Raw genomic sequence first — 26,108 nt, forward strand, 5'->3', positions numbered from 1 at the left:
GGATGCTGCTGCGACAAGCAACCAAGTACATAGTTCAGGTACTCTCAAGACCTCAGTGAAAGCAAGGTAACAGTAAGGAGTGCGAAAAGGTATAAACCTTAATCTCTTGTGTTATAAGCAAGCAGCTTAGCTTGATACATAAGCTAGATTTTTTCCATTCTTAAAACCTCACTAAAACAAAGGAAATACAGTAAAAAGATTCCTTTTTTAAAAAAAAATCCAAAAATACAGGGAGAGCAGAGAGGCATGTAACCATAAAATCATTTTAGAAGCTGAGAAGCAGATGGACTAGTGGAAAATTATTTAGTAGACCTGAGTCAAATCCTAAGACAACAGAGGAAAAAGCAACTATGGCATTACTTCAGAACTTGGAGTGGAAAGGATGGCTTAAAGATGGAATTCAAGAAAGCCCATGAGAAACAGATTTCTGAAGTCCAAGCTACAGGGTTAATGCATTTCCCCGAACTCAGCAGAAGCCAGGAGGCTTTTCAGCCTGGAGAATACTGAGAGGATTCCTGGACTAGGTTTCACCAGGCACAGATCAGAGAACTGGTACCATTCTGAAGAGAGAGGGATTAAGGGACTGCATGCAGCCATACTGATACTGAGTCACCTTCCTCTGCAGAAAGAATTCAGATCACAAGCAGCAAGAGATCCATCAAAAGAGAGAAGCGTCAGAGAAATCAAAAGAACTACCACGAAACTCTCAGGAAAGTGGAGGAGGTCCCAGTATAAGGGCTCACACCAGACAAAGAGAGTAAAAAGTCTGGTCTGGAGCGGGGACTCAAGACAGAAATGTCAAGAGTTATTAGCACCAGAGCCTCTGGCTCTTCTTTAATGAAAAGAACATTAAGGTGACCCTGGCCCCATTCTCATTTGCAAGGAGACCAAACCAGTCAATCCTAAAGGAAATCAGTCCTGAATAGTCATTAGAAGGACTGATGCTGAAGCTCCAATACTTTGGCCACCAGATGCAGAGAACTGACTCATTGGAAAAGACCCTGATGCTGGGAAAGATTGAAGTCAGGAGGAGAAGGGACGACAGAGGATGAGATCATTGGATGGCATCACCGACTCGATGGACATGAGTGAGCAAGCTTCGGAAGTTGGTGACGGACAGGGATGCCTGGCACGCTGCATTCCATGGGGTCGCGAAGAGTTGGACATAACTGAGCAACTGAACTGAACTGAACTGGCCCCATTCTCACCTCTCTTAGGCTTGATTGACATGAGCTGACGTCCTTTCCACTCCTCAGATCAGCAGAAGTCAGCATTTACTCCCCTGGAGGGCTCAGCTTTGGCTCACCACTGAAATCGAGAGGATGGTCGTAGTGAGCATGGAACTGCAGTCAGCAGCTCCAGCCCTCTGGCCGTACTCCTGCCAGACCACGAGGACTCGGTTTGTGCACAGTACAGTCACACACTCCAAGCGTAATGGCCCCAGTGTCCCCAGGACCCTTTCAAGTCCCTGCTCACTGATTTCCCCAAGAGGAATGGCACTTCAAAACCCCCAGGGAAGCTTAGAGTTCCCTCTGACCCGGAGGTCACACTGCTTTTCCAGCCAACGTCGTCCAACGTCCAGCCAACGTCCAGCTGCCCTCTGCTCTCATAGCTCAGTGGGTGCTTGAAGCCTGGTGTCTTCAAAACCGCACACGATATTGTTTCAAAACACCTCCGCCGGAGGGTGAAAACAGAAAAGTGAGGGAAGCGTTAAACCACAAGTCAGCCCAGCACTCCCTTGGGGACAGGGAGAATTCAGGTGTGCTGGGCATTAAGCGGGCTTTCACAGCAGTGGCGTTGTTTCTTAGAGACAGACATGCGTCTATTATTTTTTAGACCATATGTTTACACTGCAGATGCCCTCCTGTATGTATGACACATTTCACGGTTGAAAAAAGACAAAAGCTATAAACTCACAATAGCAAGGAGAACTGAAGGTGAGACCATCAAGAGTCTGGAGACTACATTCCGGAAGGCATGCGTGCACAAGCATGATTGAAAATAAGGTCCAGGAAACCCACAGAGAGAAACGCAGCTGATGGGGCAGAGGATAAGGCCTGGCTGGCTATGCAGGGCCGGGCCTCGGAGCCCCATCCCCAAAGAAAAGATTGTCGTCCCACGCCAACTGTTTCCCCACTGTTGAGTTCTGCTTGCTCCATGCCCCACCTGCAACTCCTTATATTTCTTTCTGTCTTTGGCATTTGTGACCCATGTGGCCCTCTGCACTGTCAGCCCCAGGGAGCGGGGTGCTGGGGGCAGGGGTTGGCAGCAGCTCAGGTCTCCCAGTCCTAAATTCCAGTTGTCCCACCCCTTTGGTCAGCCTCAGAGCCTCGCTCCAGCTGAAGAGGCCCAGGACTTTGGCCCAGGACTCTGGGTCCCGATCCCTTCAGGTTCTGCTCCTGAATGTGAGGTATCAGGGACTCCTCCTGCCTCCAAAAATCACGTGTCTCAAGGTTCCCAGAGCTGGGGTTTTGCTCAACCTCCCCAGGGATAGGACGGAAGTCCCGCTCCCTACTTACAACTCAGATGTCAGCACGGGATGGGGCCTCAGAGATTCTCTTGTCTGCCCTGTCTTTGGAGGCCCACGCGAGATGTGTCCAAGGTCTCAAGGCTGCAGCTAAAAGTCAGTCCTGCTTTCCAGAAGGCTCTGAGGCTGTGTTATGCAGACCCCACCTGGGGGCAGAGGCTGTGCACTTCCATCCCCTGCCTGGGCTCTGCATGGGTTACAGACGAGCACTCGTCCCCTCTCCTGGCCTTGCTGCCACCCGGGAATGGGCTCTCGGGCCCAAACAATCTGCCCAGGAGAGTCGAGGGTGCTCTCACACTGCAGTCCCTGGGCCAGGCTGGTCTTCACCACCCCCGGGGCGCAGTCTGGGTCTCGCCCCCTGGTAGACATAGACAGGGACCCGGCTGAGATCACGAGGGCATCCTGGTGTCTTTCAAGCCCCTTTGCTTTTCGCGGCCCAGTCAAAACCTGCAGATCTGAACATGAGCCCCCAGGGCAGCACTGGAATCTTAAAACACATGTGAGCCGCCTGGTTACAACCAGCGCCCGCGCTCTACTGGACAGATGGACACATGGGAGGGAAGGAGGGACACTGCAGGCGAGAGGGGCGCCCGGTCATCGCGAGAGCTGGAGGGACCCTCACAGAGCGGCCAGCTCCGGCCGAGTGGCGCAGCGGGGGACGGCTGTCTCAAACGTAGGAACGAAGAGCTGAGGAGGCGGGGGAGAGGTGGAAAACACACGAAACACAGGTGTCTTCACAACGAGTTACAGAAATTGACCTTTATTTATTGTACTAAAGTCTGTTTAACTTTTGATACAAAGGAAGGTTTTAGTACAGAAAACCCCAGTCCGTCCGAACAGTACCCGTGCACACTGTACCATCTCTGTGCCAACCCCAGCCGCCCAGAGCAGTGGCCTCGCGGGGGCCAGCAAAACCCCGCGACGGCCTGCGGTTGGTCCTAGCTGTCTGAGCCAGAACGCGTGTACCTGTGAAATGAAGGGCAGCACTGAGGCTGAAACGTGTCTCCTTGCGAACAACTGTGCAAGAAAATATATCCCTTTTTAAAAAAATGTCAGTATGGCTAAACTATAATCTAGCGTCTAGAATTACAAAGAATAAAATGAAATCAGCGATTTCTTGCTAGTAAAATGAAATGTTAGGAACAGTATTAAAATAGAGGTCCTACCCCAGTGACACTTACCCGGAGCCCCGTACAGTACCTATTATTAACAGGACGCACAGTTTAAGGAGGAACCACATCAAATCTTCAGCCAGGAACATCTGGCATCAGATGCGTTAAAAAACAAAACAAAACAAAACAAAGACATCCTCGTGGAGCTCTGCTCATGTTGTGAGAGCTGAAGCCAAGACTAGATAGATCCCAGTTTCTCTTTCTTGAATTTTAACAGTGACCACATTGATCCTTAAGCTTCCGTAAGAGCTCTCTATTCAGAGTCTGAAATATGAATTGTTTTTAGATCAAACAGAGCTGATGTGCCTGCCCCATTGTAAAGCATTTGGGAATTACTCTGCAAAATCTGCACTGGTAAAGGCTGTCACTATTCACAGAACCTAAGGAGGACCCAGTGGCATGTCTCAGCCCCAGCCTGACACCCTGCCCAGAATTGGTTGTGTCACAGGGAACCCATGAAGCTCTGAGGATCAGAGAGAACGCTGGAATCATGAACACAGGTGGATGAGAAGCAAGAGGTGGCAGAAGGCAGGAGACGACGTCTGAGGGATGCGCCTACAAGACGGCCGAAGTCACCTTCTTAGGTGCAGGAGGAGAACACGCAGCCCCACGAAGGCACTAGCTCCGCCCGCACCCACCGACGGTCGGAGCAGCCGCAGTCACAGGGGCCTTCCAGGAGAGGCCGCCGAGGAGCAGGGCATTCATCAGAGCTCTGGTCCCCCTGACAAGAGCCTCCCAGAGCAAAGCGGCCCCCAGAGAGGTTCCAGAGCCGTTTCGCTGAAAGCGGGCAGAAAACCAACATGAAAGCCACAGTGAGGAGGAGGGCGGGGCTGGGCAGCGGCAATGTGGAGCCGTTCAAGTAAACATCAGCAACCGAATACTTAGAAAAGGCTTGTAAACTTGTGATCTGAAGGGTTCTCTTTGCAGCATCTCTGTTGAGCTGGCTACAAGGAAGGTTGGTGTCGAGTCCCCCACCCCACAGTCTCTGTCCTAAAGCACACACATGTGGGAGAAGCACAGTCCGCTGGCCGGGGTCCGGATCCCGTCCATCTGTGGCCTTCTGTCTACAGAGGAGGTGCTTCTGGAGCCCCGGTTCACGGATCCCTCCCCTCCATGTTTACACACAGAGGTGTCTATCTGTAGTCACTGCAAAGAGCTGCGCCGGGCGGTGGGGCTGGAGGCCAAGCTACAGCCGTCCCCAGCGCTGTGCTCTAGAGAGGGCAGGCTGGGATCCACAGGACTTTATTTTGCTCTTGATTGACCACGGCCAAGATCTGAGTGCAAATGCTCGACAGGGCTCCTCCCTGGACGACCCCTGCAAGAGAGCCCCCAAACACACACGTCATTGGCTCGGAGGAAGACGCCCAGGAGGAGGCAAGTAAACAGATCTTTCCCTCTTCCTGCTGCTCTGCCTATTTTCAGTTACTTGGCTCAACTGCCCTACTCCTGCCTTATTTCTCTTCCATCAGCAAGAAATTGGAAAAGAAAAAGAGTTGAGTGCAAATCACTTCGGCTTTTTATCTATCCCTCTCAGCAACTGTTTGCATGACGTTAAAATCTGGGGCTCACACGAAGGCCGGTCTGATTTTGCCAGGCTGCCCTGACCCCTGTAATAGGGGTGACAGGATGTGACTACGCACATGATTTGCCAGGCCCCAGAGCAGCGATGACCCGGCTGGTGCGCCTAGTTGTGCAACGGGGAGTCCCAGAACATTGGAAAGCAGTCTGGGGTATGTTGTGACGGTCCAATCGGCAGCAGGATTCTAGACGGAACAAGGCTGGGTCTCAAGAGCTGGGACCCCGTGGCCCAGAGAAGACTCTCGGCTCAGGCCTGCTGCCCAGCAGGGTTTCATCACCACGGCCCAGCAGACACAGGAGAAGGGCTCTGTGCGTGCTCCACGGAGCAGTGCCATGCCCTGGCTTCTTGCCACAGATACTGACAGTGAGCGTTTAGAAACTGCTATGACAATGTGACAGAGTAATTTCACATCTGGTAAATCTGATAAAAAGTCAAAGTCTGTATGTCGTTAAGTTTTGAAGTTTTAAATTTTCCTTTCTCTAGTAAATTGCTAAAGTATTTAACTGAAATATCGGTCTGTAATGGATTTGAAATTAAAACACAAACACACATACACATACACAGAAGAGCCGGGGCTGGGTTCTGGGACCAAATATTGCATGAGAAGCACCAATCATAATAACACTCTCTACAAGTTAAATTAAAATGAGTCTCCACCTCTCTTGACCACAATGTTGTTTGTTATGCTCCCTACAAATGATTGATTTCATGGGAGAAGCTGGAAGCCACCAAGTACTATAGCAACTGCTAAATTAGAGTTTCTTTTAGTTTGCCTTGTTTCAAAGACGAGACAGTAATGGTGCAGTTTGTCTTAAACTCCACTGCAAAACTGGCCCACCCTGGAGGGTGCTGGGACGGACGGTCACAGCTACCACCGCTGAGGCACCTGCCTGGGGAGTGCCGAGCTGGGCCACGCGGCGCCCGTGCAGCCGTAACTCAAGACCAGATTGTGACCCGAGGCCAGAACTAGTGAACTTTACCTTTGGACCGGCAAGTCCCCGATGCCACCCTGTGCCTGCAATGAGATCATCTGTAATGAAAGTGCTCACTGCGGTGGCATCACCAGGCACCCCGGAAGTGCGGGCTCTAACCACTTCTAAGAAGGGCATCCTTGGGAAGGCTGTCTCCGTCCCTGCCACCCGCTCCTCTCTGGGCCCGACGCACACCTACCTGTGAAGTACCTGCTGTACTCCTGCTCAATCTTCTGAGCCGTCTCAAACTGCTCTTTGGAATGCCTCTGAGTCACCTTGTCCTTCAGGTAGGTGGGGTCTCTCTGCTCCCTATCGGGACATCCAGAAACCTGGCTGAGCCTTCCCACCTTCCCCATGCCCTCCTCTCAGCCTCTCTGTCCAGAATAACAGGGCCACCCCCCACCGCACGTGCGCCCCTGGTGGACCACAGTGCAGCCTACTGGCCCCACAGGGAGCTCTGGGCAGAGACGGTGAAGACACCAGATGCCCCAGCTGGCCCCCGAGTGCAGGTACCAGAAGATGGGGAGCACCGAAAGGCAGAGGCGGGGGGGCGGGGCGCGGGGGCTTGGCAAGTCATTAGCCTAACCACAAAAACTGAGCTCAGTAAGACCAAAGGCCCGTCCACATCACGTCCGATGCCGGGAGAGCTGGGCCACCCTGTTCCTGTGTCGTGAGCACCAAGACGAAAGGCAGGAGAGGGAGAGGGGGTGTGGGGGTCAGGAGGGAGCTCTGCAGACGAAGTGGCACAGGCTCGAGGCGATGTGGCAGCCCCCAAACAGTCGGGAGAGGGATAGGGAGGGCTGTGCTGGGGTAACACGACTGGCTTGGTGTGAGATGGGCACGTGGGGGAGGGTCACTCCTACACAGGATGCCTGTTTCGAAGCCAAGGCCCCGCCATCTCCCATGGCTTTGAGCCAGCAGCCCATGCCCAGCAAGGCCCGGGCCGAGCCCCTAAGGAGCCTGGCACCTACTTGATGTGCTTGGCGCTCTTGTAGTGGATGAAGATGACAATGGGGTAGATGTGCATGTGGTGCAGTCGCTCAATGGCGTGGGGGGCGACGTCCAGGAGACAGTGCCGGTTCTGCAGGGAGGGAGACGGTGAACACCAGGCAGGGGCAGAGCTGGGCCTCAGGAACCCAGCCTTTGTCTGCCATGGAGGGGCCCCACCCCTCACCTGACACTGCCCAGCCTTGCCCTATAAGTGAATACATAAGGTGCTACTGATGAACAAGGCAGCAAGACCACTCTGACATGAAGAGGGCATGTGACACACGGTGGGGAAACCTCATCCAGGGCAAACTCTCCCCACAAGGCTGTCAGCTTTGATGACGGTCAAGGCTGGGAACGGGGGCCGTGTGGGGTCTGGACAACCCAACTCCAAACCCCTTTCCTGCCTTTACCCAGATACAGGAACTTTCTAAAGCGCCACCCCACCTTGGCCTCAGAAACCTTACCCAGAAAGCTGATGGGTACCTTTTCTGTGATCTCCTTTATGGAAGCCACAGTGGTCACGTCAAAGTGGCCACTCCTCCGCTTGTAATCGACAAACAGGCAGTCTTTGACGCCCCGCTCGATGGCCTGCTGGGAGGCCTTCATCACCTCTGCAAAGCACAGACACAGGAATTAGCAGGTGAGCCATCACTGTATGGGCAGGGAAAAAAACACTGCGCAGAAACCCAGCCCTGCCATCCTCACTCCCAGAGAAAGAAGCAGAGGCTAAACGCTGACGCGACCCAAGTCAGAAGGGCTCTGCAAACCCTGTGAGATCCATCCCTGGGAAGCAGGTGGACACAAACACAGGGACAGACGCAACCCAGCAGGCCCGAGGGCTTCCCTTACCAAGGGGGCATCTGCAGAACTTGCCGGGCGCCTCGTGGACCAGCATCTCCTTCACCACATCCAGGAAGGGCCCCAGGATCAGGACGGGCCGCAGGGAGGTGCAGTCCACCTTCTGGACCCGCTGATAGGCCAGGCTCACTGAATCTGAGGGGGAGAGGGCAGCAGGGGATGGGCACCCACCCGGAGCAGAGGGGGGCCGGGAGGGGCTGGGGACCCTCTGCTCCCCTGACCTGGCTTACCCCAGGCAGACCTACCTCCTGCACTCCACAGACCCAAAGCCGGGTACCCAGCTCACCCTGGTCTGCCTGGGACTCGCCCAGGTTTAGCACTGAGAGTCCCACACCCCAGGCGCACCAGGGGAGGGCCACTGCACAGTGTTCCCACTCCATGGACACCAAGGCGCTGCAGCACTTTGTTCTGTTCAAACTTTCCGATGTGTGTTCAATGCGTGGTCCCCTGACTGCTATTAGACATTCTGTTCTCTACAGGTGCCACCTCCCCTGAGGGGGTGGGTCGTGTGACCCAGACCCGCCCTATGCAGTGAGCAAAGTATCCCCCGCCCCATGAGCTGAAACGGACAGGACGAGGGGCAGTGACCCAGCCCTGATCCTGCAGATGACGACAACCCCCAGGAAATGACAGAGCCACGAGACAAAAGGGACCTGGCTCCCTGATGGTCCCCAGAACAGAGCTGCCTCCAAGGGACTGCCCACCAATCCAGACTTTTACATGGCAGAGAAAGAAGCTTCTTATCATGCTTCAGCCATTGTTATTTGGTCTCAGTTACAGCACTCAAACCAATATCCTAGCTGATACATGTAGTTAAGCCTCCCCTTCCACAAAATGAATAAAAAATCCTTGAAGAAAGAGATAGCCTAAAACAGCATGCAAATATCTTCCTGACACCTCCCGGATACCAATCACTGTGCTGGCATCTCAGAGACACTTTTTAAAACTTGTTAACACTTTTAAAAGAATAGAAAACACAGACCCAGGGCAAAGAACTTCTTCCAAGAAGAGATAAAAACACCCCGTCTTTTAAAATTTTGAACACGACAGGTAAGCCAGGCATCGTCTCCGGCCCATCTTCTCCAGTCTTGGTCCCAGGCAGCTTCCTCTCAACTAGCATCATAGTTGGTTATGAGGATTTAAAGCATATCCCATGGACAGAGGAACCTAGCGGGCTACAGTCCATAGGGTCACAGAGTCAGACATGACCATACTATATCCTTCCAGAGGTCAGTCTTCTATGTTGACTTCTACGTGCTCAGAAAACCTAGAAAATGTGTATGTCCAACAGAAATGACCTACAATAAATATTCTGCAACTCCCTCTTTCACTCAGTCTTATGTTTCTGTTGAAAGCATCCCTGTTGATTCACACTGATCCCCTTTTATCCTTTGGACCATCCTAAAACATGGATGCACTGCACCTATCCATCTCTCTGTGTATGGACATTAAGACCATGTCTTCAACTCAACAGAATCATCTTCTCCCCTCATGACTATTAACATTCCACACTGAGGGGCACCAATTTAGCAGTTTCCTGATCCTCTCAGAACAGTCTGCTTTGTCAGAAGTCCTCATAATAACAGAATCATAGAGGCTACAGAGCCTCTCACAACATGATATCCAACCAGAGTCAGAGGCCCACAGAAAATAAACTCCCTGGGCAGGGTAAATATACAAACATACAATCTGGAAGCAACCTAATGGAGGTATGTAGACTCCTTTTAAAACTGGTACAGATATTAAAATCAAAAGCATAAGAGTAATTATATACCAAATAGTCACATAATATAAAAGGAGGTAATTGGTGTCATCCATAACACAAGGGGTGGGGGGAACAGAGAGATGTAGCTTTTATATAAGACTGAAATTAAGCTATCATCAGTTTAAAATGACATCGCAGTCCTGTGCTGATTCTCTATCGTCTGTCTCTCCCTTCAGTCTCATCAGCCTTCACTTTACTGCGACATCCCGGTTTCAGGGATGGATGGTGCCACCAGAGCTGTGCTGTCACTTCAGTCATGTCCGACTCTCCTGTCACCCTGTGGATGCAGCTCGCCAGGCTCCTCTGTCCATGGGATTCTCTAGGTCAGAATACTGGAGTAGCTTGCCATGCCCTCCTCCAGGGGATCTTCCTGACCCAGAAACTGAACCCTCGTCTCTAATGTCTCCTGCACTGGCAGGAGGATTCTTTACCACTAGCACCACCTGGGAAACCAGCACAATCAGACAGAAAATCAGTAAGGAAACAGCACTTGAACAACATTATAAACCAATGGACCTAACAGACTCCCCCCCTAGGGCCTCCAAGGAAGTATGGACCAGCCAACACCTTGATTTTGGCCCCACAGTAGTGATTTTGGACTTCTGGCTTTCAGAACTGTGAGAGAATAAATGTATACTGTGCTGACCACAAAGCTTGTAACGTATGTTGCAAAAGCCCCAGGAAATGATACGCAGTGCAAGCTAGAGGACAATGAATAATATCTTTTTTAAAATGCATAAATAAAATATTGACCCAACTACAATTCTATATCCAGGCAAAATCTGCAAAATTATGGGAAAATTGGCAAACAGAAACTGCAACTGTCACCAACAAACCTGCATCATAAGAAATGCTGAAGATCAAAACAAGAAAATGGTAATTACGTGAGGTAAGGGCACAGTCCATGGGGCCGCAAAGAGTCAGACATGAGTGAGCAAATGAGCGCGTGCACACACACACACACACACACACACACAAAGGGTGTGTTAACTATAGCTAACCTTATTGTGGTTAATCTTTTGCAACTCATATACATACCAAATTATCATTTTGTACACCTTAAATTTACATGATAATATATGTCAGTTATATCTCAAGTTGGAAAGTAAGAAATGCGGAAGGGAGTATACAGCAGAAAGAAAAAACCAGAGGGAAAGAGGATGACAGGAAGGAATGAAGAATAATGGAAAGGATAAATATAAGTGACTGATGTGTAAATCAATAACACTGCTGGATTTAAAAATACATATACAATGAAAATGATAATCAAGCAAAAAGTAGGGAAGAGGTAAGGAAGTCACGGTGTTCTGATGTTTTAGAATTATTGGGGAAGTGGTCAAAGTCATGATTCATGTTAGTAGTAAGTCAGGTACACATTGTGAGGGCTGCTGTAATCACCAGCCCCAAAAGAATAAAACAAAACGAATAAAAACTAAGAGACTGAGGAGGAGGCAAGAAGATAAAAATGCTTGATTAATCCCAAAAAAAGTCAGAAAAGAAAGGGAACATAAAATAGGCAGGATAAGAGAAAGCAAATAGTAAGATGATAAATGTATCAGTGATGATTTAATCAGTAATTAAATACTCTGATTAAAGGATAAAAACTGTCAGTGATGTGTTCAAACGTGAAAACATCTCAGGCTGTACACTTTTCTATAGATGAATTTGCACTTTTCTATACACATGTCTCAATAAAATGAAAAAAGATGAAGTGTCACAGTGAGTTAAAAAAAACCCTACATGCTGTTTACAGAACCACGTAAATATGAAGCTGTAAAAAAGTATGAAACGATGGAAAAAGATGAACTACGCAAACCCTTAACCAGTAGAAAACTGGTGTGATAATTATACTTAAACAAAATAGACTTTAAGGACAGAAACATTACTAGAGATAAAACATTTTATAATGATAAAAGGGTCAATTTAACAGTAAGATATAACTATTTAAAGACAACTTCAAAATATGTGTGCGCACGCTAAGTCGCTTCAGTCACGTCTGACTTTTTTGTGACCCCGTGAACTGTAGCCTGCCAGGGTACTTGGTCCATGGGTTTCTCCAGGCAAGAATACTGGAGTGGGTTGCCATAGCCTGCTCCTGGGGATCTTCCCGACCCAGGAATTAAACTGCGTCTCTTATCTCCCCTGCGTTGGCAGGCGGGTTCTTTACCACCAGTGCCACCTGGGAGCACCCCCATGACTAGACAAATGGCTATTTTCCAAAGACATCCACTGGATATATACCACAGACCAGAGATGGTGTCAACAGAAGAAAAGAGAAGGGAGAATCAAGGAACTATTATTGTGAAAAGACAAATAGTCTTTTTTTTTTTTTTTTTTTTTTACATTTTAAATTTAAAAATGTAAAGCCCTATTTTCAGCTCGAAGGTCATATAAGAGCAGGCAGTGAACCAGATCTGGCCCATAGGCTCTGGTTTGCCAACCCCTGACCTGACTATCGTGACCGTGGGCCATGAACAAGGGTGGGACTCACTCAACTCACTGTGCCGAAGACCTAACTGAAATAACACATGCGGAAGCAGGGGAGGAGGAGGAAGCCAGCTGTCCTGCCTTCTGAGGCCCACTGCCCCCCCCAGAGCCTGCCTATCAGGGAGCACACACCTTCCAGGACAGGGGTCACACCCGGGGGTCCAGGAAGCAGCATTCACAGGAGCCTCCTGCTTTACAGGACAGACATATCCTTCCACAGGGCGATCTGCCAAAGGATGTCTGGCACTCCCTGACATGCGACCCCAGGACTGGGCGGGTGCCTGGCCCCAGAAGGATCTTGTAAGGATAGACTCAGGAGTAAAGCCAGAAAGATCTGCACAGTGGCCCCTGGTCACACCAAGCAGCCTGGAAAAACCCCAAAACAAACTAGAGGCAATGCACTGGGAAAATACCGCCTTTTGCCCACCCAACACCCTTTCTTCTTCTCTTCCTTTCTAAGAGAAGCTGCTTTACTGAAGCCAGCAGGACACCAGTGAAAACCTTGCCATTTCAGCCTCTCTTGCAGTTGCAAGCAGTCAATGAGGTGTAAGTGGAAAAGGAAGGGTGGGGCTTCCAGGTAAGCTGTTTAAAGAGGCATACTGCTGCCATGTCCTTTTCTTCTCCTTGCTGCCTGAACATGGATGTGATGGCAGGAGATGGGGAGACCTTAAGGACAGAGGACACATCCTACAAGTGGTAGACTCTGAAGACCGCAGTGCCACCATCCCAACCCAGACACACATTCCTTGATCAGTTACGTCTGAAAAAAGCAAACCTCTGTCTTGTCCAAGTCATTGCCGTGAGGCTTCTGTGGTCAACAGCAAACCTCAGCCTGACAGCCTGCTGGAGAAGCCAGCTCAGTCACTTGCCTTCAAAGAGTGGAATGGAGTCATTGGAAAAGGTGTCCAAGGCAAGGAGGTCTTTCCCATCTTTGGACCCGCTGCGTTTGTGCTTATGTTTCCTTCGAAAGAAGGATCTGCGTGCTGCCGCCGAGAGCGTCTTTGCAGCGCTGTTGTCATCTTTGACTTCAGACATGCTGAGCCTCCGGGAGAATTCTTGGTCCATTCTGAAGACAAGAGTACAGCAGAGCTGGGAAGGGCGGAGGGACCATCGCCTGTCGCCCTGCCCACCTGCGGCAAGGACAGCCAAAGCTGGGGCTCCAGGTTCCTCCCCCACCCTCCGCGGGTTTCCTGGCCACCTGGCACCCAAGCCACCGAGGACCCCTTGTGCCAGTGCTGTGGGGGTGAGACACACACCAGAGCTGGGCAAGTTCTCAGAGCAGCCCAGCTCCTGTGTTCAGATGAGGGTCAGAGGGAACTGCTAAGACAGCCTTCACTTGTGACACTAAAAGTTATCATTCCAGCCACAAGAAGAAGGAACGCATAGAAATGCACGATAACATGGAAGAACCTTGAAAAAAATCATGCCAAGTATAGGGAGTTGGTCACAAAAGGCCACGTGCTGTATGTATGACTCCATTCACAGAAAGTCCAGACAGGGAACCTTAGAGAGACAGAAAGGAGACCAGTGGTGGCTCAGGGTTGGCAACAGGGGGCAGGGAGACAGGAGAACAAGGCGGGGAGCTGAAGGGCACAGGGCCTCTCTCTGAGATGATGAAAATATTCTCAAATGGACTAGGGTGACGGTTGCACGTATCTGTGAAAACACTAAAAGCCAAGGAATTGCATACTTTGGGTAAATCGCATGGCACATGAATTATATCTCAACAAACATAAAAGAAGCATGTCTCCTAAGTTCTACACTTCTGTACTGTATACACTTCTGACTTGTATACATCACTGACCTAAACTTGGAACAGCTTTTTGGACAAGCTACTTTGGCAAAACTTACAGACCAGAACCTGAGACAACGTCAGAGTAAGCCCCCAGCGGCGCAGGCCATCATCACATGGGACGTCCCCACGCGTGCCGCCCGCCTCAGCCCCAGGCCCAGACTCTAGAACACTCACACGTATTTGCTGGGGATCTGCCCGCGCTGGATCTTCTGGGCATTCTCGTCCAGCTGCCAGGCCATCCAGGACCCAAATGAGCCCTGGGGCAAGGTGTCATCCACGTATAGGATGTCATCTTTCTTAAAGCTCAGCTCGTGCTCCACCTCTGCCAGTCGCTCATACAGGGCCCTGGACCAGGAGATGGAGGGGAGGAGTCAGGCCACAGGCCGCCCTTTAGAGCCAAGCTCCCAGGGCCACCCTCCTGCTCTGAAGCTCTCCCCAGACCACGATCAGGACCCATCTCTCCCCATTCTAGCAGCAGTTCCCAAAAGAGGGAGCCCGGGCTCCCTGGAGATCAGGGCTCCCTCATGCCCATCAGATAAAAGCCTTTTTGCCAAGGACCAAGGCCATATCTCCACTCCCAAACGAGTCTTTCCCATTTGCACCCCTCCCACATCAAAGTCGATGCTTCCTACACAGCGGAAACTTCTCAGAAGGGAAACGTGCCATCCTTGACTGAGGAGGCTGTGCCTAGACACAGGGACCCCGTACCTCCTGGTACACAGTTAATCAGTACTTTCCATTCCTGTGTGGCCTCAGATCTCATGAAGAAAGCTGCATGCCTCCCAGAAAACGCCTGGTGCCTATCCCCGCCCCCTACTCCACCCTTTTCATGTATTACTTCAGGGCACTCTGGATGCTGTGACGTCCACACACACTGCAGAGGAATCTGCAGACCTGAGTCAGGAGAGACCCGGAGAGGGGCACAGGCCACAGGAAAACGAGGCTCAGGGGTGTCAAACTTCCCCAGGCCCAAAACCCTAAAGAGAGAGCCTGTCTAGCCCTAGGAGCTTTCAAGGGTTTTTCTAAGTCACAAGCATCTCATCATAAGCTTACAATTTGGGGCCCAAGTAATAATGCTCATAGTCCCATCCCTCAAGGGAAACAAACACAGGGACATTCACAGGGAACAGTCTCCACCGAAAGCCTCTCCCCAAGCCCCAAGTCCCTGGCAGCCCTGGCCACTGATACCTGATGTAGAAACTGTCACCAGGCAGGCCCTTGACCTTGGAGAACTCCTCGGGGCGGTACTGCACCTTCAGGCGCACACTGTCCTTGGGCTTCAACATCTCCACGTAGACCTCCTCCACCGTTTTGCTGCGCACATCCAGACTGCCGTACTACCCAGAGACAGGAGACAGGGGTCAGAGGGCAGAAGCAGGGAGCGTTGGGCACCCCTGAGGGGCCAGTAGTGGGATAAGGAGGAGATTCAGCATCCCCATCATTGGGCATCCATCTGCCCCACATCCACAGAGGCTGAGGCCTCTGCCGAGTGCCTGCTCTGCCCTCAAGCTGCTCCCAGCAGAGACCCTGTTCTAGCCCCCAAGCCAGTAAGGCCTACTGGAAATACGGCACTTCCCCTTGCTAACGCTCCTTATAGCTTTCAGTACCTACAGCCTACCTCCCCCCATCCAACAGAAGACCCGGTGAGAGGGAGATGGCACTCACCATCAGACTAGAGTCCTGAGTCCTACTGCTGCCAGGAGCAGAGCATCTGTCCTCCCGATGTGAGTGCCCAAGCTGGGTCCTAATATGCCTGCTTCCCTGATATTTACCCAGAGTGGGTCTGGGTAGCATTCAACACCCAAGGGGGATGCCAGCAGAGGTTGTGCTCCCCCGCCTCCCATGTCACCTGAGACGGCAGGAAGCCCGACACGCGGGCAGAGGGCAGCCTGGCTGCTGCTCGGCAGCTCAGAACTTACCTCAAGGATGAGGTCCCCGGGCACAAGGCCGTCGGGGCCCTTGGCGGGACTGTCATCCTCCACCTCGGCCACAAACACCCCGTGCAGGTTGCCTCCACATAAGTGCACGCCAAGCTCCAGCTGGGACTTCTTGATGAAGACGACTCGTGGCTCTGGGGTCTTCTTGGCGGCATCTGCCACCATCCTTTCAGGGAGGAAAACGAAGCTCTTCAATTGTGCACAGGAAGGGAGGCAGGCGCGAAAAAAGATGAAACAATGGTGACACCCTAACCATTTTCTGCTCTCCTCTCAGGTCTCATGAGACCCCAGGACCAGAGGAGCCGGGAGCGGGGCTGACACAGACTCTACTTCTAGTGACCTGTTTTATAAGCAGGGCACTGAGATGTGGCAGAAGTGAACACGCAGCCACTCAGGAACAGAGCGGACATCAACGCCACTGTTTCCAGCCCAGCTGTCCATCATATGCCATGTGTTCCATCTCACCCACCTGGATTGCACTTGTTTTCCTAACTTTATTCTCCTGAGAAAGTCAGAGCCAGGGTAACCTCCAGGCCACAACTCATCCAGCAAATGTTTACTGAGCAGTGTCTATGGCCCAGAGGGTACTAAACCAAAAGCCACCGAAGAACTCACAACACAGGGACACTGAAAGGCTGGCAAATAAACTGAGCAAAGGCAATGGGGCAGCAATGGAGCCTGATGAGTGGGACCTCAGGGGAGGAGCCAGAGAGTGACAACACTTTTGCTGTAGGCAAGTATAACCAAGATTGCGGGAGAAGTATCAAAAACCTCAGATATGCAGATGACACCACCCTTATGGCAGAAAGTGAAGAGGAACTAAAGAGCCTCTTGATGAAAGTGAAAGAGAAGAGTGAAAAGCTGGCTTAAAATTCAACATTCAGAAAACTAAGATCGTGGCATCTGGTCCCATCACTTCATGGCAAATAGATGAGGAAACAATGGAAATGGTGACAGACTATTTTCCTGGGCTCCAAAATCACTGCAGATGGTGATGGCAGCCATGAAATTAAGAGACACTTGCTCCTTGGAAGAAAAGCTATAACAAACTTAGACAGCATATTAAAAAGCAGAGACATCACTTTGTCAACAAAGCACCATCTAGTCAAAGCTATGGTTTTTCCAGTAGTCATGTATGAATGTGAGAGTTGGACCATAAAGAAAGCTGAGCGCCAAAGAATTGATGCTTTTGAACTACGGTGTTGGAGAAGACTCTCGAGAGTCCCCTGGACTGCAAGGAGATCAAACCACTCAATCCTAAAGGAAATCAGTCCTGAACATTCATTGGAAGACTGATGCTGAAGCTGAAACTCCCACACTTGGGCCACCTGATGTGAAGAACTGACTCATTAATAAAAGCCCCAGATGCTGGGAAGATTGAAGGCAGGAGAAGGGGATGACAGAGGATGAGATGGTTGGATGGCATCACTGACTTGATGGACATGAGTTTGAGCAAGCTCCAGGAGTTGGTGATGGACAGGGAGGCCTGACATGCTGCAGTCCATGGGGTTGCAGAGTCAGACATGACTGAGCTACTGAACTAAACTGAAGTGTACCCATCATGGGCACAGTGAAGGGTCACAAGCAGGAAAGTCGTGAAGATACCCCAGCTTCCAGCCTATCTTCCATGAAGAGTCCATTAACGCCATGCCAGAGAAAGGGCTCTGTCCAGGAGTGCAGTGACAGCCTCACAACCCAGCCTGCATAGCCCTCTCCCCACCTCCGCTCCAGTTCCTGAGACAACAGGGCTTCCTCCTGCCCACACTAATGCTGGTCCCTCCTCCTGACTTCTCTCCATGCCCACCCTTTGCATGGCCAACCCCTGCTTGTCCTGAACGCTGTGACTCAGCTCCCAGCCATGCTCCATCATAGCCCCCACTCCCCCTCCCAGCACTTCATCTGTGCTGCACATGCCTATTCACTGATCTACCCTCAAACCAGGAGCTCCCTGGGGGCAGCACTGCTGTGGATGGCTAGAGCCCCAGCCTGGATGGGTGAGGACTTTGGGATTCAGTATCTGAGAACAAGTGAAGTGAGAAAAGGAGGAAAAAAGAAAAAAAGTAGAGCTAAGAAGGAGTCAGTGGAAAAACTAGAGAAAAAAGAGAGGGCAGGAGAGACAGGAAAAAAGGACTGGCGTGCTCCCCACCCCAAATCCTGACAAGCTGGTGTGCCATCTGCAGTGCAGGGCAGCACTGGGACCCACGTCCCTCAGAGGATGTACACGGGCTGCAAAAATGACCCTCCTGGCCGCCCTGCTCAACCGAGGTGCACTGATGGAAGGCTCTTGGCAAGCAGTTACTGACCTGGAGCTGGGGGTGCTCTGCTTGGCTGGGGGTGTGCCAGGGCCCTCGTCCTGCTCCATCAGCGGGTCAATGACAGAGGGGTGCTCCGGGGTGGTGGCACCACTGCCCTGGAGAGTGGAGTGAATACCGACAGGGTCCAGGTGGGAGCTGGGGACAGAGGACAGGAAGAATAAGGAGTGGCAGGCAGTTGCCCAGAGCCATCCCTCTATGGTGGTGTTGGGTGGGCTCTGGGATGTGAACAAAGACCAGGTCACACAGCTCTGTGATCTGAGCCCTGAGACGAGCAAGTGCCTTGGGAGCATGGACTCAGTTGTCCACCTGCACGATCTTTCTGTCCTCAGCTTGAGGATCCTCTGCAAATGGTGAGCCTGAGGACACATGGAGACACTGCTCCCCTTTCCTGTGTCTGAGCCTCTCAGCCCCTCCCTTCACAGGCGCTGCACCACGGGGGCACTTCTCACTCTCCTTACCTGTCCTGCAACCTGCAGCACACAGGCAGGTGTCCGGCGTCTGCCCGTGGGCAGGGGTCGGACCGCTCTATGTGAGAATCCACGTCAGGCCTCAGTGCCTGGCTACCACACACATGTGCCGAGGCGTCCTGCTTCACAGGGTGCCTGGCCACCTATTTCCACACCCTATTTCAGGAGGAGAAACCCTCCCCTGATATGTCTCTTCTCCAAAGCCCAAGGCTGCTCAACTCTCCTCTCATGGCAGCAGAATCCCCAGAGCTTGCAGCTGTGGTTTCCTTGGAGCAAGCCATGCACCTGCAGCCTCCACTTCTCCTCCTGCAGCCCAGATGCCCCCTCGGAGGCCCAGGACCTCACCTGGACCGGGAGTGGCTACTCAGCTGGTGCATGTGCGGGTTGTACTGGGCCAGGATCGTGATGGTGTCGCACTGCTGCCCGATGATGAGCCGCGCCTGCTGCTCTGTGGCGCTCCGCAAGTTGATGCCATTGAACTAGGAAACACCAAGAACGGGCTCAGCAAGGAGACAGGAGGGCACGGAGGAGGTCCTGGGGACTCACAAAGGGACGAGGGGAGGGAGAGAAGGGCGGCCTTCCGCTCACCTCAAGTAATTGGTCCCCATACTCAAGGCCAGCCTGGTGAGCGATGCTCCCCCCGGTCACCTTGGAGACGTAGACGCCGCCCTTCTCCCCACTCACGATGGAGATGCCCAGCGGCTCCGAGCCCTTCTGCAGCTTCACATGGCGTGGCTCCTCCACGTAGGGCCTTGGAAGACAGCCAATGGTTTCGGGGACTCAGACTCAAAGGGAAGGTCTGGGGGGGGTCTGAGGTCAGGCATGCATTCGCTACGCAGAGAGAGCCAGGGAACGTGGACGCTCCTATGACGACACAGCTGGATGGGCACATGATGAAGTCTACCTTCACACAACGGTGATGCACAACCTCATGCAATACAAACACGACCCCCAAGATGGACACAGAGGCATCCAGTCCCGAAGTCACAGAGTGGTCCGAGTGAACTTAAACACTGACATACGCAGGGAAAAGGCACGTAGGTTTCCATGACAGGAGAGGAATGGCCTCACGATGTGCAACTCACAAACCTCCAGTGGGGTCTCAGACACCCTCGGAGGAAAAGAAGTGCTTTCTGGCATGACGTTTACCCCCAAAGGGACAATATGAAATATCAGTTTTTATATTTACCAGTACACAGGGTGATGCAAATTGATCATGAGATTAAGCCGCTGCAAACCCGAGGCATTTAAAAGGGATCGGGGAGGCTGGGAGCAAGGTGATGCCATGCATTCGCTGGCCCCAGGCCGCCGCCCACCACCCTGTGGGAATGAGGGGCATGGGGGCTGGGATGGAGCCCTCCTGTTGGGCCAACCTCAGACTCCTCAGCGAGGAGGACCTGGGCCTGGCAGCCGCAGGCAATCTCAGGAGGGATCTGTGGTGGTGGAGGCATCTGGAAGGTGCAAAGGGTTAGAAAGAAGAGAGGGGTGATTGGAGGAGGAAGACAACCACAGACGCCTGGAATGTAACAGACAGACAGACAGCTTCATGACACTGAGCCGCCAGGACCGCCCTGCACGCAGCCTGAGCTCCAAGCAGAGCACCAGCCCCTCAGGCCCCCCTCCTCCAGAGCACATTGTGAATCCAGGTGTGGAAGGGTGGGTGGGCAGCGGGGAGCCCTTTTTGAGGTAATCCTTCCTTTTTAATCTCCTGAATGGTTGAAACTTTTATAATATGCAGAGTTTTGTCAAAACAATAAGGCTTGTTTGTAAAAGAGATTCATAAAATATACTTAATATTACAAGTAGCTTTAAACATAACATTAAGGAGGAAATGTTTACATATATACAATAAGATAAAATGAATTTAAACTGTAAATGTAATACTTGTGTGTGCGTGCATACACGCACACACACACACACACACCCCCCCAAAGGTTAAATAACAGCAACTGAATCTCTGGTTGATGATCAGTGGTCCCCAACCTTTTCGGCACCAGGGATTAATTTCATGGAAGACAATTTATCCACAAGGGATGGAGAAGATGGTTTTGGAATGATTCAAATGCATTACATTTATTGTGCACGTTACTTCTTATCTAATGCCACCACTGATCTGACAGAAGGTAAGGGTCTGAGGCCCAGATGTTGGGGGCCCCTGAATTATGCAACCTTTTTTCTTTCTAAATCCTCCTAAAACCATCTCCCCCAACCCTGGTCCATGGAAAGATCGTCTTCCATGAAATATATCCCTGGTGCTGAAGAAGTTGGGGACCCAGAGGAGTCGGGTGGAGAGGGAGGTGGGAGGGGGGATCGGGATGGGGAATACGTGTAACTCTATGGCTGATTCATGTCAATGTATGACAAAACCCACTGAAATGCTGTGAAGTAATTAGCCTCCAACTAATAAAATAAAATTTTTAAATAAATAAATAAATAAAAGAATAAAAGAAAAAAAAAAAAAGAAGTTGGGGACCGCTGATCATCAGAGATTTAAATTGCTGTTACTTCTTTCTACTTTTCCAGTTTACCCAGTTTTCAATAGTGACAGTGTATTTTAGACTGAGGAAAAGAGGGACTATTTTTAATGAGTAATCCGTCCGTCAGCCAGGTCACACACATGTTAAACCTGATGTCACTTAAGCACCAAGAAGGCAGGCATCATTGACACATACACGCTCACACACATCGGTTCTCTGTGCCCTGTAGAAGAAGCTAAGGGGATGTCCGACTGCATGTGACAAGGCCCCTTCTGATTCTAAGGAACCCACCTTATCGGGGGGAAGACCTGAGCTGGGGTTCAGTAAAACCACACACCCACCCCATACCCCTTCAGGGCCAGTGTGTGCTCCTGTCTGCACGACGCAGGTGAGGTTGTCATGAACACATCCATACACACTGCACCTGACTCCCCTGGGGGCCTGCTGGCAGTTACAGGTACACGCTGTTCTCCAGTTCACACTTGCTAGGTGTGCTGTCTCCCAAGTTCAGACTGTCAAGTCAGATGAGGTTTTCTTAATGACGGCCCAGCCAGCAGTATCTTTTCTATGGCTCATAGCAACAAGGGCCCTCGGCTTTTTGGACTGAAGTGAAGGAGAGTAGCTCTAGTCCTTGTAGTGTGGTTCAGTTGTGTCCGACTCTTTATGACCCCATGGACTGTAGCCACAAGGCTCCTCTAATACTGGAACGTGCTGCCGTTCCCTTCTCCAGGGGATCTTCTCGACCCAGGGATCGAACCTGCATCTCCTGCACTGAAGGCACATTCTTTACTATCTGAGCCACAGAGGAGCCGCAGTCCTTATAAGTAATTAAGTAAAGGTAAATTTGAGCTTAATCCTATCTCCCACTAGCATCTAGATAGAACCTTGACAGCTGCTTTTCAAAATGAACCAAAAACTGACTAAGTTGTACATGTACGCCTCATATACTTTTTTTTCCTATGTGTGTTTTATCTCACAACAAAAAGCTTGGGGGGAAAAAAAAACCTTGGGGGGCAGAGGTCAAGCAATGCAGCTGTGTTCTGGGGTCAAAAAGCAAAGGATAAGAACAAGTCTAATTAGGGTAGGTGGATCGCTACCCAAGTGAGCACAGACAGACCACTCCAACCTCCCGACTTCAGTTTCCTCACCCTTAAATGGGGTCAAGGATGACACTGCTGATCACGGGGTTGCACGAGGATTTCACAACTTCCTATGTGCACAGTGCCTGAACAAGGGTCTGGGAGGTAGTGAACGGCATCACCCCAGCACAGTCAGAGTCAGGTCGACCCCAGCATCACTTGCTGGAGGCCCCCACCTCCGCCTGTGGCACTCAGCAGAAGAGCTCACCCTGCCTCCCCGGCCAGCCAGGTGCGCCCCTCCTCCTGCATCAGGAGCGCACAGGACTTCCTCACGACGTCCTGCAGCAGGACACCAGCGAAGGCAAGGTGACCCAAACTGCAGCGGCCTCGCTGGAGGTCAACTCTGTTGGCCCTCCCCAACGCCCGGCACCTCCCAGGACCAGCGCTGGCCCACTGCAGGGGCGCCCGTCCCCCGTGCCTGCTCACCTGTCCTTCCTGCGCTCCCCGAGGGCCGCAGGGTTGACAGCAATCCTGGGCAACGTGGCGGCTGAGGTCTGGGACTGGCTACAGGAGGACAGGCCTTCGACGCTGAGGGGAGACTGCGGGGGCGTGCTGCACTCCGAGTGCGACAGCGAGCCTGCCGGGCCGGGCGGGTGCGGGCCAGACGGCCCAGACACACGGCCGTGAGCGCAGGGGCCTGAGGCCTGCCCTGCCAGCATTTACGGATGGCGGAGGTGGTGGGGGAGCTGTGAGCGGTGCCCAGACACCCCCCAACCCTGAGGACCAAGGGCCAGCGGGACAGGGAAGCACTGAGAAAGTCCTCACCTCTGTCAGAGCCCACGACAGACCGTGGGTATCTCGGCGTCGATGGGATTTTAATGCGTTCTGCCTTGAACTGCAAATTGCTCGAAGACCCTGTGGCTCCACAAGAAGACAAAAGTTTAGGCCTGCGACTGAACAGTGCCCCTCACTCCCTCCCCACCTCCCTGGGTGTCAGGAAAGACACAGGGTTACACAGAAGTAAGAGCACCCAGCCATTTGTCCCTGGGGGCGCCTATAAGGTGGGACAGTCAGGGAAAGCAGACGCTCAGTCCCCAGCGAGTGAATAATCGGTGCAGGGGGAGGCTGCCGCAGAACGGTATCATAGTCTGGCCCCAGCCCTGAGCTGACAGTAACCCACGTGACAGAGGTCACTGTGGCTTTGTCTCCACAAGGCTGGAAGCAGCCCCACCAGCGTGTCCTTATGGGGTAACTGCCAGACTCGACTCCGGGTGGCATTCTCTGTGAGTGAACGGCAACACAACATCCCCCAGAATGACCTCAGGGTAGTGAGCAAGGCTCCTGGGCTAGAGGTCATCAGAACAACCACACGGCCTCCGTGGGAAGCTGCAGGAAGGCCGCAGGAAAGGGCTCTGTGTGCAGCATGGAGTCACCCTCGGCCCCGGGTCAGGAGCGGGGCCGCCAGGGGGTCTGGGCATGAGGGTGTGGATGCAGAGGAAGGAAGGCTGGTGCCCACTCCGGCGAGAAGGCTCCAGTAGCGCAGTTACCGAGGCGGGCGCTGGAGGGCAGTGAGTTGGACCCATGCGAGGCTCTCACGTCAGAGCAGTCGCTGCAGGCCCTGGGGCTCAGGTCCAGGCTGAGGCGGCCCTGGTGCTGGCCACTGTGTGAGAAGCAGACAGGTGAGGAGCTCAGGAGGAAGACCAGGATGGGACCAAGTGACTGGCTTTCCTAAGGCCCTCTGCCAGCTCAGAGTAACCCAGAAGCCACTCCTGGGCAGCTGAGGACAGCGACCACCCACAGCCACACGCAGAGGGCCCTGCAAGCCCCGGGCCAGGACCAGGCTCAGTGGGACAGAAGGCTTTCTACAGGGACTGCAGAAGATCTGAATCCTGGGTGGGCAGGGCGAAGCTGGACCGCACCAAGGACAGAGTCCTGCACCTCCCTCAGGGAAGCCCACCCAGGAGACTGGAGAGCTGAGGGCAGGGAGACGACATAGCCCATGTCAGGGCTGGCCTGTGGTCAGGCCCATCCATGACCTCCTCTAGCTGTGAGACTACATCTTATCAGCGCTTGGAGCCTTCCAGTAGTCTTCACTGTACTCAATAAAACCCAAACTCTGCATCATGGCCGCAGACCCTACAGGGTTTGTGCCTTCCTCCTGACTCACCATCTCTCTCTCAGGCTCCCTCGAGCCCGTCACCTCTCTCTCAGACACCTGGGCCACAGCACACACGGCCCTCCTTCCCAGAACCTCCTCCCCAAGTCCCGAGTGACTGGCCTCTTCTCGCCCCTCTGGTTACGGCAGCATGACCCTGCATGGGGTCCCCCCACGGCCCAATCAAACTTCTTACAGCCTAATCTGAACATTGTAGGGTCTTCAAGCTCACTCAGCGCCATCTGATCTGAGTGGTTCTGTTCTCTTTTTAACACCCGCCCACCCCCCACTTGAACACAAATGCCACAGGAGAGGAAGTTTATCTGCTTAATTCTCCACTATAACCCTCTAAAACTGCAGCAGTCCATGGCTTGTAGTAGACGATCAATTAAAATCTGTCAAGTAACTTAAGGAATGAGTGACCTTGCATCAATCTATTCAGTTTTTAAGGCTCTATTCTCATCTATCAACCAAAGACTGTTAAGAGTAAGGTTGCTATAGCGATCAAGTGAGATGATGCTTATAAACATCCGAGCATACTGCCTGGCACTCAGTTATCAGCTGCCATCACTACCATCTTCCTATAAATACCTTTTCAAGCTCCATATTGGTAAATGAAGAGAGTGACCTTAAAGTTTACTTTCCCTGGGGTTCCAGTGCTACTCTACCAAGTCCCTCCCCCATACAGAGCCCCTCTATGTACAGTGGCTTTATGCCCAGGCAGGCTTGGATGGCTGGGGTACAGGGAGGCATGGGCGGCCTCACATACCTGGGATGCAAACCGTGGGGGCCAACCTCTCTGGGGATGGGTGGAGAGCTGCAAGGGCCGACCCTGTGGCTGCGCACAGTGTAGATGGGGTTCCTCAGGATGGAGCTCACAGTGCTTGGGGCCATACTCCGGGGAACCGTGCCTGGAAACGGGTAGGGTGAGACATCTGCCCCGAAACACCCAGCTAGCCCCGGACCTATGCAAGCATCTGGCCCTTCTCCATCATAAAGCAGGAGAACTCTCTTCAATGCTACCTATTTCCCAGACTGGCATGGGGAGAAAACGCTCTGAAAAGCTAAAAGATGTCACTGATAAAAGACGAAACACTCCAGGTAGGTCAGCAACTGCAAAATCTTTTGGACCACTCTGTTGAGGACATGCAGCAGCTCCCTGAAATGACCGTCTCCACTCTGCCTGAGGCTGGGCAGCCCTGTGAGCCCACGTTGACCCTCCTCCCCAGCCCTGCCCTGCCAGCTCACCCACAGATGCCCTGCTGGGGTAGAACGGGGGGTTGCTGTGCCGGCTGGAATGTCCAGGAGAGTAAGGGGACCACTCCTGGAGATCTGGGGAGAGCTCTCCACTGGCCGGGGCGCACTTCTGCTCCTGCAGGACCAAAGGCAAGAGGCAGTGGCTGGAAACAGGGAAACACACGGGCACTGGCAAGCAATTTCTGTCCTCTATGACCTGGCTTCTCCCAGCTCACTATTCATTCATGCTATCTTACACATCTGGAAAAGAACTTCCTTCAAAAATACTTTGGAAGAA

At 52.2% G+C, this 26,108-nt stretch overlaps 1 protein-coding gene across 2 annotated transcripts in view; it reads right to left on the reverse strand.

The window, feature by feature from the left end:
• Positions 1-3,275: 3,275 nt before the first annotated feature.
• Positions 3,276-26,108, reverse strand: part of DLG5 (discs large MAGUK scaffold protein 5) — a 120,048-nt gene continuing 97,215 nt past the window's right edge. For both annotated transcript variants that reach the window (XM_065922699.1, XM_065922698.1), the window contains 17 exons: positions 25,823-25,946; positions 25,344-25,485; positions 23,967-24,079; positions 23,245-23,334; positions 22,906-23,056; positions 19,452-19,614; positions 19,209-19,342; positions 18,385-18,531; positions 16,064-16,247; positions 15,333-15,481; positions 14,319-14,489; positions 13,219-13,415; positions 8,089-8,232; positions 7,723-7,850; positions 7,221-7,330; positions 6,449-6,558; positions 3,276-5,014 (listed from right to left, as the gene is read on the reverse strand). In XM_065922699.1, coding sequence (XP_065778771.1) covers positions 4,911-5,014; positions 6,449-6,558; positions 7,221-7,330; positions 7,723-7,850; positions 8,089-8,232; positions 13,219-13,415; positions 14,319-14,489; positions 15,333-15,481; positions 16,064-16,247; positions 18,385-18,531; positions 19,209-19,342; positions 19,452-19,614; positions 22,906-23,056; positions 23,245-23,334; positions 23,967-24,079; positions 25,344-25,485; positions 25,823-25,946 — 2,361 coding nt within the window. In that variant the 3' untranslated portion in view covers positions 3,276-4,910. The remainder of the gene's footprint in view (positions 5,015-6,448; positions 6,559-7,220; positions 7,331-7,722; positions 7,851-8,088; positions 8,233-13,218; positions 13,416-14,318; positions 14,490-15,332; positions 15,482-16,063; positions 16,248-18,384; positions 18,532-19,208; positions 19,343-19,451; positions 19,615-22,905; positions 23,057-23,244; positions 23,335-23,966; positions 24,080-25,343; positions 25,486-25,822; positions 25,947-26,108) is intronic.

Source organism: Muntiacus reevesi, chromosome 2 (assembly GCF_963930625.1).
Source record: "Muntiacus reevesi chromosome 2, mMunRee1.1, whole genome shotgun sequence".
NCBI classification, from domain to species: Eukaryota; Metazoa; Chordata; class Mammalia; order Artiodactyla; family Cervidae; genus Muntiacus; species Muntiacus reevesi.